The sequence below is a fragment of the Lycium ferocissimum genome, chromosome 12 (assembly GCF_029784015.1).
Source record: "Lycium ferocissimum isolate CSIRO_LF1 chromosome 12, AGI_CSIRO_Lferr_CH_V1, whole genome shotgun sequence".
Lineage (NCBI taxonomy): Eukaryota > Viridiplantae > Streptophyta > Magnoliopsida > Solanales > Solanaceae > Lycium > Lycium ferocissimum.
In genome coordinates this window covers 22,812,708-22,828,896 of record NC_081353.1, presented here as the reverse complement: position 1 = coordinate 22,828,896, position 16,189 = coordinate 22,812,708, and the positions used below count along the sequence as shown (strand labels likewise).

At 42.5% G+C, this 16,189-nt stretch overlaps 1 protein-coding gene across 1 annotated transcript in view; it reads right to left on the bottom strand.

Moving 5' to 3' along the window:
- Positions 1–11,919: 11,919 nt before the first annotated feature.
- The window catches only part of LOC132039124 (uncharacterized), a 5,140-nt gene continuing 870 nt past the window's right edge, over positions 11,920–16,189 (bottom strand). Inside the window, exons 2-4 of the mRNA XM_059429665.1 lie at positions 12,959–13,442; positions 12,476–12,856; positions 11,920–12,365 (exon numbers count right to left, since the gene is read on the bottom strand). Coding sequence (XP_059285648.1) covers positions 11,920–12,365; positions 12,476–12,856; positions 12,959–13,442 — 1,311 coding nt within the window. The remainder of the gene's footprint in view (positions 12,366–12,475; positions 12,857–12,958; positions 13,443–16,189) is intronic.

The following is a 16,189-nucleotide window of genomic DNA, read 5'->3' as shown; positions in this document are numbered from 1 at the left end:
ACGGGACAGGGCCCCGCCGTACCCCTGATCAAACATATACGGATGCAACAGAAGAATATGTACCAAAATATAGGCTCCGGAACAAGGGAGCGCTCCAAATAGCAGAATAGGTGTCCTAAGCTGGCGGATCACCAAAATGAGCGTACGCCTCGCGGGCATAAAACGCAGACCCCGAAGAAAGGGGTCGGACGGAATATGTACCGAGTATGCAAAGTTGTGACATACAAGAAACGGAATCATAATCGAACAAAAGTACAGAAAATAAGTGCAATATCCAGAATACCAAAGTATTTACTTTTAAAACACAAATCATGCATGGGGCTCAGGGAATATGGTCGCCCACCCGTCATTGGCGCCATAACACAGCATAACACCAGAAGATTTCATATCTCCGAAACCCGACATATCCCATAACACATCATAACGCCATAACACATCATAACACCAGAATATAAATGGAACCCGGCCCTATAGCGAGGGGCTCGGCGAACCATAACACATCATACTCCGGAACATAGCATAGTGCGCACGATAACATAACCGGCCCGGGACCCGGCGAAAGATATATCAACCATATGCACGAGCGGAGTCATGAGTAACCATATGCATAAAAATCATCATTATAGACTCAATAGATAAGTAAATAATCAACACTCGAGGGTCGGGGTGAAAGCTGTATTAAGTTCTGTCACAAGGTCGTTAGAACTAAGCAAAGGAAAGTCGCGGGACCCACGGACGAGCGTCAACCCAATCCGAGCTCGCCTATGGAAGGTATAGTCATTATACGCTACAGAACCTCCTACGAGCATATCGAGGCGATCCGGTTCTGTCTACGAAAGTTACGGCCCTTTTTCGACATAGAACCCTTTAGGAACAAAACTTTTTATGCAACATTTGAAATCCAATTATTCCAAAGACATAAGGACCATTATTCAATTACATTACGAATGCCAACGTTAAAAAGTGAATAAGAATCGTAGACATGCTCGGATCGCAAGAATAGAGTTACCCCGAGGCTCGTAGCACAGCCTACTTACAACTAAGACATGCCAAAAGAAAGAAAGGTTAGGCTTTACATACCTCGTCCGCTCTCAAAGCTAGTCCAAACCTAAGTCTCGGGCTCCCCAAGATCTACAATAACGTCATTACATACCAAACATTAGCTATAGACACTTAGGGATTCAATCCCAAACTAACGCTTAATTCTACAGAAATTTGGGCAACATTTCCCCTATAAATTCAACAACCGCGATAATTCAACTCGGCCAAATCATCAACAACAATACCAACAACCATGTTTACAACATCAACAATCAATTCAAAACGCATTCTAACATTAAATACTCTTTTCTACATACTTGGCAACATTCCATTTATATTCAATTCAACTACATACATTCAAGCCGACATCAACACTCACATGTTCGAATACTAGTCCGAGACCGTTCAAACACGATTTAAGAGCACTTTAAACAATTCCCACAATATTTCAAACAACCTAACCAATGTACCACTTCACCCGAAACCACCCCCAAACCCGAAATCAACAACAACAATACATTCCTCTCTCCCAAATTCATGAATTACACCAACAATCCACACTTTAACAATGTCATTATCATACATATAAAAACTACATTAACATCACGTTAACTTCCAAATCTGCCCACAACAATTACAACATCAACTTGAGCCATTAAACTCTCATTGCCAACATAGAATCCACAACAACAACAACCAAAATACTAAATAGAATTAGTTCATTCCTTGCCATACAAGGGAGGCCATATTCGGCCACCACCACCACACACACAAGTTTCATTATTTCCATCCATTTCAACATACTACAACAACCAAACATGCTAACTAGAATTAATTCACCACTCCCACACAACATCACATATACACGGCTACAAGCCATGCACAATATCCCATATTCACGGCTCAACTTCAACATGCAATATTTCATGAATTTCATCCATTTTTACATACTACAACATACACAAACCATCCATAACATATAAAAACAAGATTAAACCTTACCTTTTTCCACCCAACTTCACAACTTAGCTAGGGTTGTAAATGATGAAAACGAGAGGTTTGTTGACTCCAACAACAACTCCACATTAGCAAGGACCTTTCAATTGGTTGATTTGCTAGAAGAACTATTTTTTTGATCAAGGTTTGAAGGCTTCAATTTTTTTCCCACCATGGCCGAATGGTCTTCAAGTTTTTCTCCAAGTTTTCTACAAAGTTCTAGGATGAAGATGAAGAATATATTGACTTAGTCATCTTTTATTACACATAATAAGCATCCATGTGGACCTTGGCCCACCCCTTATACGGCCACTTGGCCCCTTTAATTTCATGAATTATCAACTTTCTTTAATTCATTTTCAACCCCAACTTTTCCTTATTATTCCTTGCCAACAAAATCATAAGTAACTTATGTCTTAAAACAAAATCGAGGGTCAAAAGTCTCAACCTCGTATCCCGGAATAGTCTTGTCCCTAACTTATCAACTAAGTAACGATCCAGCCCCATCACGTATCGATGCATCCTATCAGTCATATCCTCCACCATAGCGGGTGCATATCGAAGCCAATGAATCAAACTCGAGACTATACTCTCGAACCCCTGACCCCCTCTGTCTCACACTTCAGCGGGTGACAAGAATCAATCACCGACCCTAGCTCGCCGTATCTCTGGAGCGAAAATGACCAAGAAAGGACTCAGCGTAAACATCGAACCAGCCTGTCCCACACGGCTGGAGGAGCATCCCTGCCCCTAGACAGCTCCAAGACTCATACCAATTAGCCGCTCCGTACATCATGCAACCGATATGAAGCCAACTCAACAGACTCAGTCTCAGAAGCCTTAATGAGCCGCAACGATAACCCATATGTCGGGGTGCGATCTCGTAATCAATGAATCTCCGGGGGATCCTCCGCCGGGCTTTGACCGAGAAGAACTCCCTCCGAGGATGATACAGTCAGGAAATCACGGGCCCTCAAACTATCATATCTGGGTGTCTCGAACGGGCTTCGATCACCCCCAACCCGTGCTTCGCTTATTGAGCTCCGCCCCCGCCACCAATTTCTTTCTTTTTCTCGATGGCACGGTCAAGAATCGGACCGCATCTCTCATAACCCTATCCTCCGCCCTAGGCCGAGGAGCCGGAAAGGCATGAATTCCGGCCCGCGGAACCACGGGAGTTGGCGGTGGAGCCGCCGATCTGCGGGAAGCTGCACCGGAACTTAGGCTGCCGCTTCGAAATCGCACCTGTGCTCCCCGGGTAGCGGCGGTGTAGCGAGCTCGGCAGGCGTCGGGTGCACAACCTCGTGGCTCGGGCCGAGCGCGGGCCCTAGTAATTTCTCTCCGGCTGCATGATCCTAGTCTCGATCCGAATAAATTAGGCCGTCGAACGGTTTGCCCTCATCGATCCGGGCGAATTCATAATGCCCATATCGGGTCGCTCCGTCGCTTCTCGGAGGCATCGCTCGAGAAAAAACATCGAAACATCATTCGTTAGGGAAGAGTGATCCCGAGAAGACAAAGTTCTCTATCGCACGATCTAGGATCGAAGGAAAGATAACATCCTAAATGTCCTCGTAGCTTCTCGTTTATAAATGTGGTGCACAACACATCGATAAACAAGACTCTACTAGACACCTGTCCGTAAACACCCGAGGGACGAACCGCTAACGATACCACTTTTGTCACGACCCAACCCCGTAGGCCGTGACTAGTGCCCGAGCGGGGCACTCGTACATACCCACTAATCAGAATCGGCACACAAATACTTACACACATACAAAGATCATATGTAGTCTCCAAATTGTCGCATGGACAAGCATATATATATCACAAGCCGGCAAGGCTATCGTAAGCACGACGTCCAAAAAAATATATACAAACGCGAGCTCGACAAGGCGGCTCGTGGCGAATGGGACCGCCTAAAACATAAAACATGCGAACACATACCCCCGAACGAATATACACACAACCCACAAATATGTCTACAGACCTCTAAGAGTCATAACAGAATCAAATGACAGGGCAGGGCCCCGCCGTACCCCTGATCAAACATATACGGATGCAACAGAAGAATATGTACCAAAATATAGGCTCCGGAACAAGGGAACGCTCCAAATAGCAGAATAGGTGTCCTAAGCTGGCGGATCACCAAAATGAGCGTCTGTACCTGCGGGCATAAAACGCAGCCCCCGAAGAAAGGGGGTCAGTACGGAATATGTACTGAGTATGCAAAGCAGGACATACAGTAAACAGAATCATAGTCGAAACAGAAGTACAGAACATAAGTACAATATCCAGAATACTAAAGTATTTACTTTTAAAACACAAATCATGCATGGGGCTCAGGGAATATGGTCGCCCACCCGTCATTGGCGCCATAACACAGCATAACACCAGAAGATTTCATATCTCCGAAACCCGACATATCCCATAACACATCATAACGCCATAACACATCATAACACCGAATATAAATGGAACCCGGCCCTATAGCGAGGGACTCGGCACACATCATAACACACACATCATACTCCGGAACATAGCATAGTGCGCACGATAACATAACCGGCCCAGGACTCGGCGAAAGATATATCAACCATATGCACGAGCAGAGTCTTGAGTAACCATATGCATAAAAATCATCATTATAAACTCAATAGATAAGTAAATAATCGACACTCGAGGGTCGGGTGAAAGCTGTATTAAGTTCGTCACAAGGTCGTTAGAACTAAACAAAGGAAAGTCGCGGGACCCACGGACGAGCGTCAACCCAATCCGAGCCCGCCTATGGAAGGTATAGTCATTATACGGTATCCTGCTGAACCTCACTGCAAGCAGATCGAGGCGATCCGGTTCGTTCTACGAAAGTTACGGCCCTTTTTCGACATAGAACCCTTTTAGAACAAAACTTTTATGCAACATTTGAAATCCAATTATACCAAAGACATAAGGACCATTATTCTATTACATTACGAATGCCAACGTTAAAAAGTGAATAAGAATCATAGACATGCTCGGATCGCAAGAATAGAGTTACCTCGAGGCTCGTAGCATAACTTACTTACAACTAAGACATGCCAAAAGAAAGAAAGGTTAGGCTTTACATACCTCGTCCGCTCTCAAAGCTAATCCAAACCTAAGTCTCGGGCTCCCCAAGATCTACAATAACGTCATTACATACCAAACATTAGCTATAGACACTTAGGGATTCAATCCCAAACTAACACTTAATTCTACATAAATTTGGGCAGCATTTCCCCTGTAAATTCAACAACCCCGAGAATTCAACTCGGCCAAATCATCAATAACAATACCAACAACCATGTTTACAACATCAACAATCAATTCAAAACGCATTCTAACATTAAATACTCTTTTCTACATACTTGGCAACATTCCATTTATATTCAATTCAACTACATACATTCAAGCCGACATCAACACTCACATGTTCGAATACTAGTCCGAGACCGTTCAAACACGATTTAAGAGCACTTTAAACAATTCCCACAATATTTCAAACAACCTAACCAATGTACCACTTCACCCGAAACCACCCCCAAACCCGAAATCAACAACAACAATACATTCCTCTCTCCCAAATTCATGAATTACACCAACAATCCACACTTTAACAATGTCATTATCATACATATAAAAACTACATTAACATCACGTTAACTTCCAAATCTGCCCACAACAATTACAACATCAACTCGAGCCATTAAACTCTCATTGCCAACATAGAATCCACAACAACAACAACCAAAATACTAAATAGAATTAGTTCATTCCTTGCCATACAAGGGAGGCCATATTCGGCCACCACCACCACACACACAAGTTTCATTATTTCCATCCATTTCAACATACTACAACAACCAAACATGCTAACTAGAATTAATTCACCACTCCCACACAACATCACATATACACGGCTACAAGCCATGCACAATATCCCATATTCACGGCTCAACTTCAACATGCAATATTTCATGAATTTCATTCATTTTTACATACTACAACATACACAAACCATCCATAACATATAAAAAAAAGATTAAACCTTACCTTTTTCCACTCAACTTCACAACTTAGCTAGGGTTGTAAATGATGAAAATGAGAGGTTTGTTGACTCCAACAACAACTCCACGTTAGCAAGGACCTTTCAATTGGTTGATTTGCTAGAAGAACTATTTTTTTGATCAAGGTTTGAAGGCTTCAATTTTTTTTCCACCATGGCCGAATGGTCTTCAAGTTTTTCTCCAAGTTTTCTACAAAGTTCTAAGGGATGAAGATGAAGAATATATTGACTTAGTCATCTTTTATTACACATAATAAGCATCCATGTGGACCTTGTCCCACCCCATATGGCCGGCCACTTGGCCCCTTTAATTTCATGAATTATGAACTTTCTTTAATTCACTTTCAACCCCAACTTTTCCTTAATATTCCTTGCCAACAAAATCATAAGTAACTTATGTCTTAAAACAAAATCGAGGGTCAAAAGTCTCAACCTCGTATCCCGGAATAGTCTTGTCCCTAACTTATCATGGTTAACTCGGATTGTCCCAATGTACAAAATACGGGATATAACACTTAGCTTCCGTAGACAAGCAAGCAGCTTTTAGCAATCTTGACTTTCCCATTATTTGTCCATTTTTGCTTATTTGGCTCAGATGTGATAATAGTGGCAGTCCATTCTCTCACAGTTTTCTTGTCTTTCCTTTCCCTCTTGTCTAGGTACAGGCTCAGATCGGTAGGTGCCACAAAATCATTGCCGAATAAAACGTTGTTGATGGCTTTGGAGGAAATATCGACAAGTGAGTTCCGGACTGTCACACTTTCCAACATGGGTGTTTGATGCCAAGTGCGACTCAGTTTCTTCATCGACAACAACACAGCCCCATATGATGCATAGAATTCCCTCACAATGTGCGGAGCATACTCTCTCGGTTCATGAGTGAAAACATCCAGCTTGTACATCTTAAGGGTCTCGTCCAGCTGTGGATGAGCCGAAACACCATAAAAAATTAGTCGCCGCTCTTCAAATATTTTCCTCTGCGGCCGTCCCCCAGTTTCTATCAATTTCTTTGACCCTTTGACTGAGAATCTGAGTTTTTCTTCCTCCAGCCATTTGGTCCGGACAGCTAATTTTACGACCCTCTGGTGGTGTACCATCATCCGGAGCATTACCAGCACTTGGCCCCTCTGAGCCACTCTCCTGTTCCGTTTGGTGGGCTTCCCCCTACTTGATACTTCCGCGTCAGAATCCCCCTCTTCAAACTGGGAGGCTTCCGATGCAGACTTGGACGGGGTCATGGTTGGGGGCATAGATGGCCTTGCCAATATGCCCTGCGTGGGGGCCCCTCTGACCTTCGGTGGCGGTATAACTTCTGGCACTCAGATCCTGATTTTTCCCCTTCTGAATTGGAGGGTTCATCTATCAAATAAAATTCGAGCGCACTTTCTTTCATGTGCCTTTGTGTGTGGCCCCCACTTTCCTTGCATTCTTTTTCTGACCCATTCCTGCAAAAGACACATCATATTAGCTACAATGGAACAACCAATCAAAAATAAAAACAAACTAATTGTACACAAAAACTGTGTTCTGTCTGTGACCGTAAACTTAAAAGACGGACCGTAAACTGAAATACGGTCCGTAAACTGAGATCGTAAACTGCTCCTTTCTTGGAGACCTTTCTGTCCATCAGTTAAATGCTTAAAGACGGATCGTAAATTGAAATACGGTCCGTAAAGTGTGATCGTTTTTCGCATCTTTCAGTCGCAAACATAGAACATGTTATGGTTATTGAATTGCATTACACATCCTGGTTTCACATTCTTTTGGGGATTAGGTTACTCAGACTTCACTCAATTTTCTACCAAATTCTCATTAATCTCTCATGAGTCATGCTATTGGTGGGCAGACCAAAACCTCAAATTTTGAATTCCAAGGTGTGGAATGCCCTCCAACCCATTTGGGTCTTATTAACAAACTTCCTAAGAGAATTTAAAGATTTAAACATTGTTATCCCCACACAAGATCATTAAGCAAGATAAATAAACACCTAATTGCACAAAACCCTAGTCTAATCAACACTTACCAACAAGTTCATACTCAATGGAGTAAAATAAGAGTGGAGAGTGTCAATCATACCTTTAATGATGAACCAACAGATGACAACTTGAAGGACTTTGAGAGAACAACTCAATACCAAACAATTTAAGCCTAGGGCAGAGAGATTTTGAATTTTTGTGAGAAAGGATGGATTTCAGAGTGTGGAGTTGTGTATTTATGGAGTTTAGGAGGTGGAAGATGATCGATTTTTACTGGGAAGTCGTGGGGTTGTGATGGAAGGAGGGGAGTTATGGTTTTGGATCGTGGGATATGGAGTTTAAGCATTATAACTGTTGTCTCTCTGCCAGTGATTTAAATGTTGCCCTCTCTTATTTTTATTTTTTATTCTAAATATGGTCCGTAAAGTGATTTACGGCCCGTATTTAGAGATAACTTTGTGGGCAGTACACTGTATTATCTCATGAAAGATTACGATCAGATTTGCGAATCGTATTTGTATTCCATGGTAGTAAACTTTCATGTTGCAATACAGTGCTACTGTTTTACGAGCCGTATTGTGAAATACGGTCCGTAAACTGCAGGCGTATTTTGCAATGTTGCGAAACAGTCTCTCTTACTACTTAACTTACCTGCTATTCAGCAATATTTTCTGCAATATATTCCTGCACCAAAACAACCATTACCCTATATGTAATAAAAAACAAGCAAAAGAAAATAAACATTACACTTGGGTTACCTCCCAAGAAGTGCTTGAGTTAACGTCGCGGCACGACGGTGGTACCCATTCACTCTTTATCAGCGAACACTAGGTCAGCGTTCATTCCGAAGTGTTTCAACCGGTATCGGTCAACAATTCTATTTCCCGAAACTATCCCGTGATAGTGCTTCACCCTCTGTTTATACAGTGCTACACTCTCATATGCCTGGTACCGAAACTCATCCATCTCATTGAGTTGAAAAAACCTGAGCTTGGTCGCCTCTTCCCAATCCATATTCAACTTCTTCAAAGCCCACATAGCTTTGTTTTCCAGTTGAACCGGCAAGTGACAAGATTTTTTGAACACGAGCTTGAAGGGTGAAGTCCCAATTGGAGTCTTGAAGGCGGTCCGGTATGCCCATAGAGCATAATCGAGCTTACGGGCTCAATCAGTCCTATTTGCATTCACTGTTTTAGCTAGAATACTCTTGATCTCCCGATTGGACACTTCAACTTGCCCACTTGTCTGAGGATAATAAGTTGTTTTCACCCTATGTTTTATGCCATATTTCTCCATCAATCCCGTGAAAGCTCTATTGCAAAAGTGGGACCCACCATCGCTGATTATAGCCCTCGGAGTACCAAATCGAGTAAATATGTTCTTCTTGAGGAACCCCATGACACTCTTGGCCTCATTGTTAGGTAAAGCCACCGCTTCTACCCATTTTGACACATAGTCCATAGTAACCAAGATATATTTCGTGCCACCAGAACTCACAAAGGGTCCCATAAACTCAATACCCTAGACATCGAACACTTCTACCTCCATCACAAAATTCATAGGTATCTCTTGCCTTCTGCCTATATTCCCTTTCCTCTGACATTGATCGCAAGACCGCACTAAGTAATAACCGCATTCAAGTACTTTAGCCACAGTTCGGTTACCACTATGATGACCCCCAACAGGAGAGTCACGGCACACCTTTAGAATCGCCATCACTTCACTTTCGGGAACACAACACCGAATGATATTGTCAGCGCATGTTCGGAACAAATAAGGCTCATCCCAATAGTATTGGCGAGAATCCCGCAAGAACTTTTTCTTCTGGTAAGCCTTGATCTCTTCTGGAACTATGCCTGTTACCAAATAATTGGCAATGTCAGCATACCACGGTGCTACCTCCATTGACACAGCCAACACCCTCTCATCTGGAAATGCATCATCTATATCTAGCTCATCAGAAGGTCTCCCAGCTTCTTCAAGCCGAGAGAGATGGTCAGCAACCTGATTTTCAGTGCCCTTGCGGTCCTTCACCTCAAAATCAAACTCTTGCAGCAATAGCACCCATCTGATAAGTCGCGGCTTTGCTTCCTTCTTCGCCATGAGGTATCTTAAGGCTGCATGATCAGTGTAAACCACTACTTTGGACCCAAACAAATAGGCCCCAAAACTTCTCAAAAGCAAACACTATGGCAAGCAGCTCTTGCTGCGTTACTGTGTAATTTATCTAGGTAGCATTCAGTGTTCTGCTTGCATATAAGATCGAGTGCATAATTTTATTGTGCCTCTGCCTAAGTATAACACCTATCGTGAAACCACTAGCATCACACATCAATTCAAAGGGCAAGGACCAATCAGGAGCAACAATAATAGGACCAGTAGTGAGGCGCTCCTTTAACTCGTCAAATGCCTTCCGGCACTTGTCATCAAACAAAAACTTAGCCTCTTTTTTAAGAAGCTTGCACATTGGGTTAGCAATCCTGGAGAAATCTTTGATGAAGCGCCTATAGAACTCAGCATGTCCCAAGAAACTTCGAACACTTTTGACTGAGATAGGTGGAGGAAGTTTTGTAATCACATCTATTTTCACTTGATCGACCTCAATTCCCTTTTCAAAGATTTTGTAACCGAGGACGATTCCTTCCTTCACCATAAAGTGGCACTTCTCCCAATTTAGCACGAGATTCGTCTCCTCACATCTTTTCAGCACTTGACCCAGATGGCCAAGACAATCATCAAACGAATCACCCACAACAGAGAAGTCATCCATGAACACCTCCAAATAGTCCTCTACCATGTCAGAAAAGATTGACATCATACACCTCTGAAAAGTGGCTGGTGCATTACACAAACCAAAGGGCATCCGACTGAATGCAAACGTCCCATAAGGACAAGTAAAAGTAGTCTTCTCTTGATCTTCTAAAGCAATGCAGATCTGATTGTAGCCCGAATAACCATCAAGGAAGCAATAGTAGGAACGCCCCGCTAGCCGATCAAGCATTTGATCAATAAAAGGCATAGGGAAATGGTCCTTGCATGTGGCAGTGTTGAGCTTGCGATAGTCCATGCAAACTCTCCATCCGGTGACAGTTCTTGTTGGGATCAGCTCATTCTTTGCATTCGGCACAACTGTGATGCCGCCCTTCTTAGGAACACATTAGACTGGGCTCACCCATTTACTATCAGCAATCGGGTAAACCACTCCCGCATCTAACCATTTGATGATCTCTTTCTTAACGACCTCTTATATATTCCCGTTCGGTCTCCTCTGATACTCTATAATCGGCTTGCTATCCTCCTCCAACTAGATTTTATGCTCACACATCCCAGATGGGATACCTCAAATGTCGCTATGGTCCAACCAATAGCACACCTATATTCCCGCAATACCTCCAAAAGCTGCAGAATCTGCTCCTCAGTCAGTAGGGCTGAAACAATCACTGGCAATGTATTGTTCGGACCAATGAACTCGTACTTCACATGTGATGGGAGCTGCTTAAAATCCAACTTAGGTGGCTCAATGATCGAAGGTTTTGCTGGAGGAGTTGTTCTATTTTCCAGATCAAGATTTAGCTTCTTTGGGTGGTAAGAATATGACTCCAACCCAACAAGAGAATTAACTGTCTCCACATAACCCTCCATGTCCTCAGCATCAAAGTTCACAAGAATACCAGCTAGAGCTTCACCCAAACTTTCTTCTTCCATCTTGAACTCCACCGCTTCATCAACCATATCAAACGAATCAATTACTGAAATGCTCTCGTAAGCACTTGGTAACTTCATCCCCTTGCTAGCCTGAAAAGTAACTTCTTCATCGTTGACTCATAACTTGATTTCATTTTTCTCCAAATCTATCAGAGCTCTCCCTATTATTCTGGGTCTCCCCAGAATAATAGGAATGTCTCTATCAACAGCATAGTCAAGAATCACAAAATTAGCGGGCAACATAAATTCACCAACCCACACAAGCACATCATCAACCATACCAACAGGCCTTTTGATAGACCTATCAGCCATCTGTACCCTCATAGTAGTTGGCCTTGGCATCCCCAAACCTGATTGTTTGTATATAGCAAGTGGCATCAGATTAATACTCGCCCCATTATCACACAAAGCTCGAGCAAAATCATTGTGCCCAACAGAACAAGGAATGGTGAACGCCCCATGATCTCCCTTTTTCTGAACAGTAGTAGTTGAGATGATGGAACTCACAGTGTGCGTCAAACTCACGGTTTCATGTTGAACCGTTTTCTTCTTGGTAAGGTGTTCTTCAAATATTTAGCAAAACCGGGCATCTCCTTGACAGCTTCCAAGAAGGGACTGCTTCAACTGATCATAAAACTTCTCGAACTTAGCATCTTTCTTCTTCTTTACCAACCTCTAGAAAAGGGAGGTTTAGACTTGAAAAGCTGATTCCAAGGGCGGAGAGCCCCTTTTGCAGTCTGCTTGCTCGTGTTATTAGCCTCCTTCACAATCTCTGGAATATTAGCACCCTTCTTATCAGTAGGATTCTCATTAACAATAATTTGTGTTTCAGACTGCACCTCTTCCTCTTCATCTATCGGCTCAAGATCAACAACCTTCTTATCAACCCTTTGGAGTATTTTACCACTCCTAGTAGTGATGGAAAACACACGGTCTACACCGCCTCCCCCATTCTTCGGATTCGGAATAGTGTCACTCGAAAGTCCTCCCTTTTTAGGAGGGTGCTGCTCTCTAGAAATATCCCTCATCTGTGACTCAAGCTTCTGAATAGCCGCTGTATAGGAACCCACTGTCTCTATTAGCCTAGATAAAGTCCTCTCAGACTTAGACTAATTTGCCAGAATCTTCTCAAGCATTGCTTAAACCTTCGAACTACCTTGCTCTGTTGATTGCCCTTTCGGTTGTATATAAGGATTAGAACTCTTGTTCCCAAAATTGTTACTGTTGTTGTAGCTCCCTTGGTTCGCACCACCATAATTATTGTTGTAGTTCCCTGAGTTGTTATAAGCACCTTGACCTTGCTGAGGTCTCCATTGATTCTGATTCTGGTAACCACCTTGGTAGTTCTGTCTTTGATAACCCCCTTGAGAGTTATTCACATAGTTAGCATCTTCAACCTGCATAGGAGGCCCATCATGAAACGGACCATCTTGAGTCTGGTACATCCCTTTTGGCATAACTGTATCATCCTCACAAACATTTACCTTCTTAATCTGGGTTTCATCAAACTTCTTTGTTAGCAAGAAAATATTTGTGGCAAGCTCTATCAATGTTTGCTGGGTATCTAGATTCTCCTTTACCATATTCTGGATCATAGCACTACCATAAGGTACAACATCAACATTGTTTGAGTGCCAAGCCTGATTGTGAATAGTGCTTTGTCAAGTATGTTAGTTACTCGTCGATAAGATTTGTTCATAAAACAACCATCAGTTGTATTATTAGCAACTGACTGCGTCACTGGATCTAGCCCACGGTAGAACTTCTCCATTAATATGTTGTCACGACTCGACTACGGGCCATGACGGGTATCCGGGGTTAACCACCGAACACCGCTCATTCTGTTACTTATCTGCTCTCATTCATAATATATATACTTATAATCATAAAAGAACTATCATCATATGAAACATATTTACTTTTATGAACGTAAGCCCTTCGGCTATCAAAATATATATACATGCATATACATGAAGACTGTGAGACCATACTACCCACACTGCGTATCTACGAGCCTCTACTAGAGTACTAGACATATGGACGGGACAGGACCCCGTCGTGCCCAAAATATATATACACAAAAATACTGTCTCAAAATAGCACATCCGGAATAAAGGAGAGCTCCTGTAAATCATGCTGATATTACTATGGGATCTACGTCGTCTCCCCGTCTACTCGTGGCACTGGGGAACACGCGTCCAAGGAAAAGGACGTCAGTACAAATATTTTACTGAGTATGTAAGGCATAAATAATAATAAGACATTAAGGAAATGCATGCTGTGGATCATGAAAGAATAATGCATGCTGGCTTACTCTCATAATCATCATCATGTCATGTATGCATAAATGTATAAGCTGCCCAACCCTGTAGGTACGGTGTGATAATCAATAACATTAGCATTAGCCTGCGTCCAGGCCTCCTGCGTCCGGGGTACCATCTCATGCCGCCCACTAGTGGTGTCTACCCATGCCATCTGGTCATGCTGTATAGCTGCCGGCCTTGGCAGTGACTGCCCGGCCATATAGGCACGGTGTAATATCATCATATGCTTGTCATAATATATTTATCATAACTCATCATAATGCATGCATAAAGGCTCATAGACAATCATACTTTATCGGGGTGACATAAGGTCGTGAATCCCCCGATTTGTTTATGGAGTACTCATAAGCATTCTCGCCTACCTTGAAGGAACAAGCATGCGGTGAGTGTATCTAATGATCAACATCAATGGATTACGGATAGCTTCATTAGCTTTATGGGGACATCATATCATAGACTATAGCATCGCTAGACTTAGGTTTGTCATTATCATTATCATACTCATAGCTTTATAGGGACATCATATCATAGACAACCCATAATAACTTTGCCTCACAGGGCCACAACATAATAGCAATATAAATTGGCCACACACGACCCATATGCATAAAAGAAAAGTATACATACCTTATAATCTCGATGTCTCATCATAGATCCCTTCCGGGGACTGAAATAAATGTGGAAATATGGATTTCATCTTCTCTTCCGCTTCCCAAGTCATTTCTTCCCGATTGTTATTCCGCCACAAGACTTTGACTGAAACTACTTCCTTATTCCGAAGTCTTCGTACTTGCCTGTCTAATATGGAAATGGGCACTTCTTCATAGGCTAGATTTTCTGTCACTTGGACGTCATCTATTGGCACAATCTTCATAGGATCTCCTACATACTTACGGAGCATTGAGACATGAAAGACTGATAGACTAGTTCAAGCTTCCGAAGGCAAGTCCAATTCATGCTACTTGACCCACCTTGCGGATGATCCTATAGGGTCCAATATATCGAGGACTTAGCTTTCCTTTCTTACCAAATCTCATCACCCCTTTCATTGGTGATACCTTCAAGAACACCTAATCGTCGACCTGAAATTCTAGATCTCGCCGGCGGTTATCCGCATAAGACTTTTGGCGACTTTGGGCTGTTAATAATCGGTCTCGGATCACTTTGACTTTTTCCACTGCTTGTTGAATCAACTTTGGCCTATTAGCTGCACTTCTCCTATTTCAAACCATCCTATTGGGGATCTGCACTTCCTTCCATATAAAGCTTCATACGGAGCCATTTGATGCCGGGAATGATAGCTATATTATATGCAAACCTCGATTAGGGTAAATGGTCATCCCGTATACCACCGAAATCTAGAATAATATGCTCTTAGCATATCCTCCAAAGTCTGAACGGGTTTCGGCTTGTCCATCCGTTTGCGGATGGAATGCCGTGCCGTAGTTTACTTGGAGTACCTTAGATCTTTCTTGAAAGGATTTCCGTAACTTGGCTGTAATCGTGGCTCCCTCTGGTTCGTAATAATGGATATTGGAATGCCATGAAGTCTCACAATCTCCTTAAGATACAACCTTTGCATAATCTTCTGCCGAGTATGTGGTTCTGACTGGAAGGAAATGAGCTGCCTTCATCAATCTATCCACGATCACCCATATAGAATCATACTTGCCTCGGGAACTGGGAAATCCTATAATAAAATCCATATTGATCACTTCCCATTTTCACGTAGGAATTTCTATTGCCTGCAATAATCCCCCTGGCTTTTGGTGCTCTATCTTCACTTGCTGGCAATTTGGACATTGGGCCACAAATTCTGCTATGTCTCTTTTCATGCCATCCCACCAATACATCATTTTAAGATCATGATACATCTTTGTCGCTCTTGACGGATAGAATACCGAGAATAACGGGCTTCTCTTAATTCGGGCGATGTAATTTTGCAACGTTTGGAAAACATAGTTCATTTCGGTATCTAAGAACTCTCTATAGAAATTTTTGAATGGAGATTCCCTTTTTTGTATAACATGTATCTCTATAATGGCTCAATTTAGGATCCATAT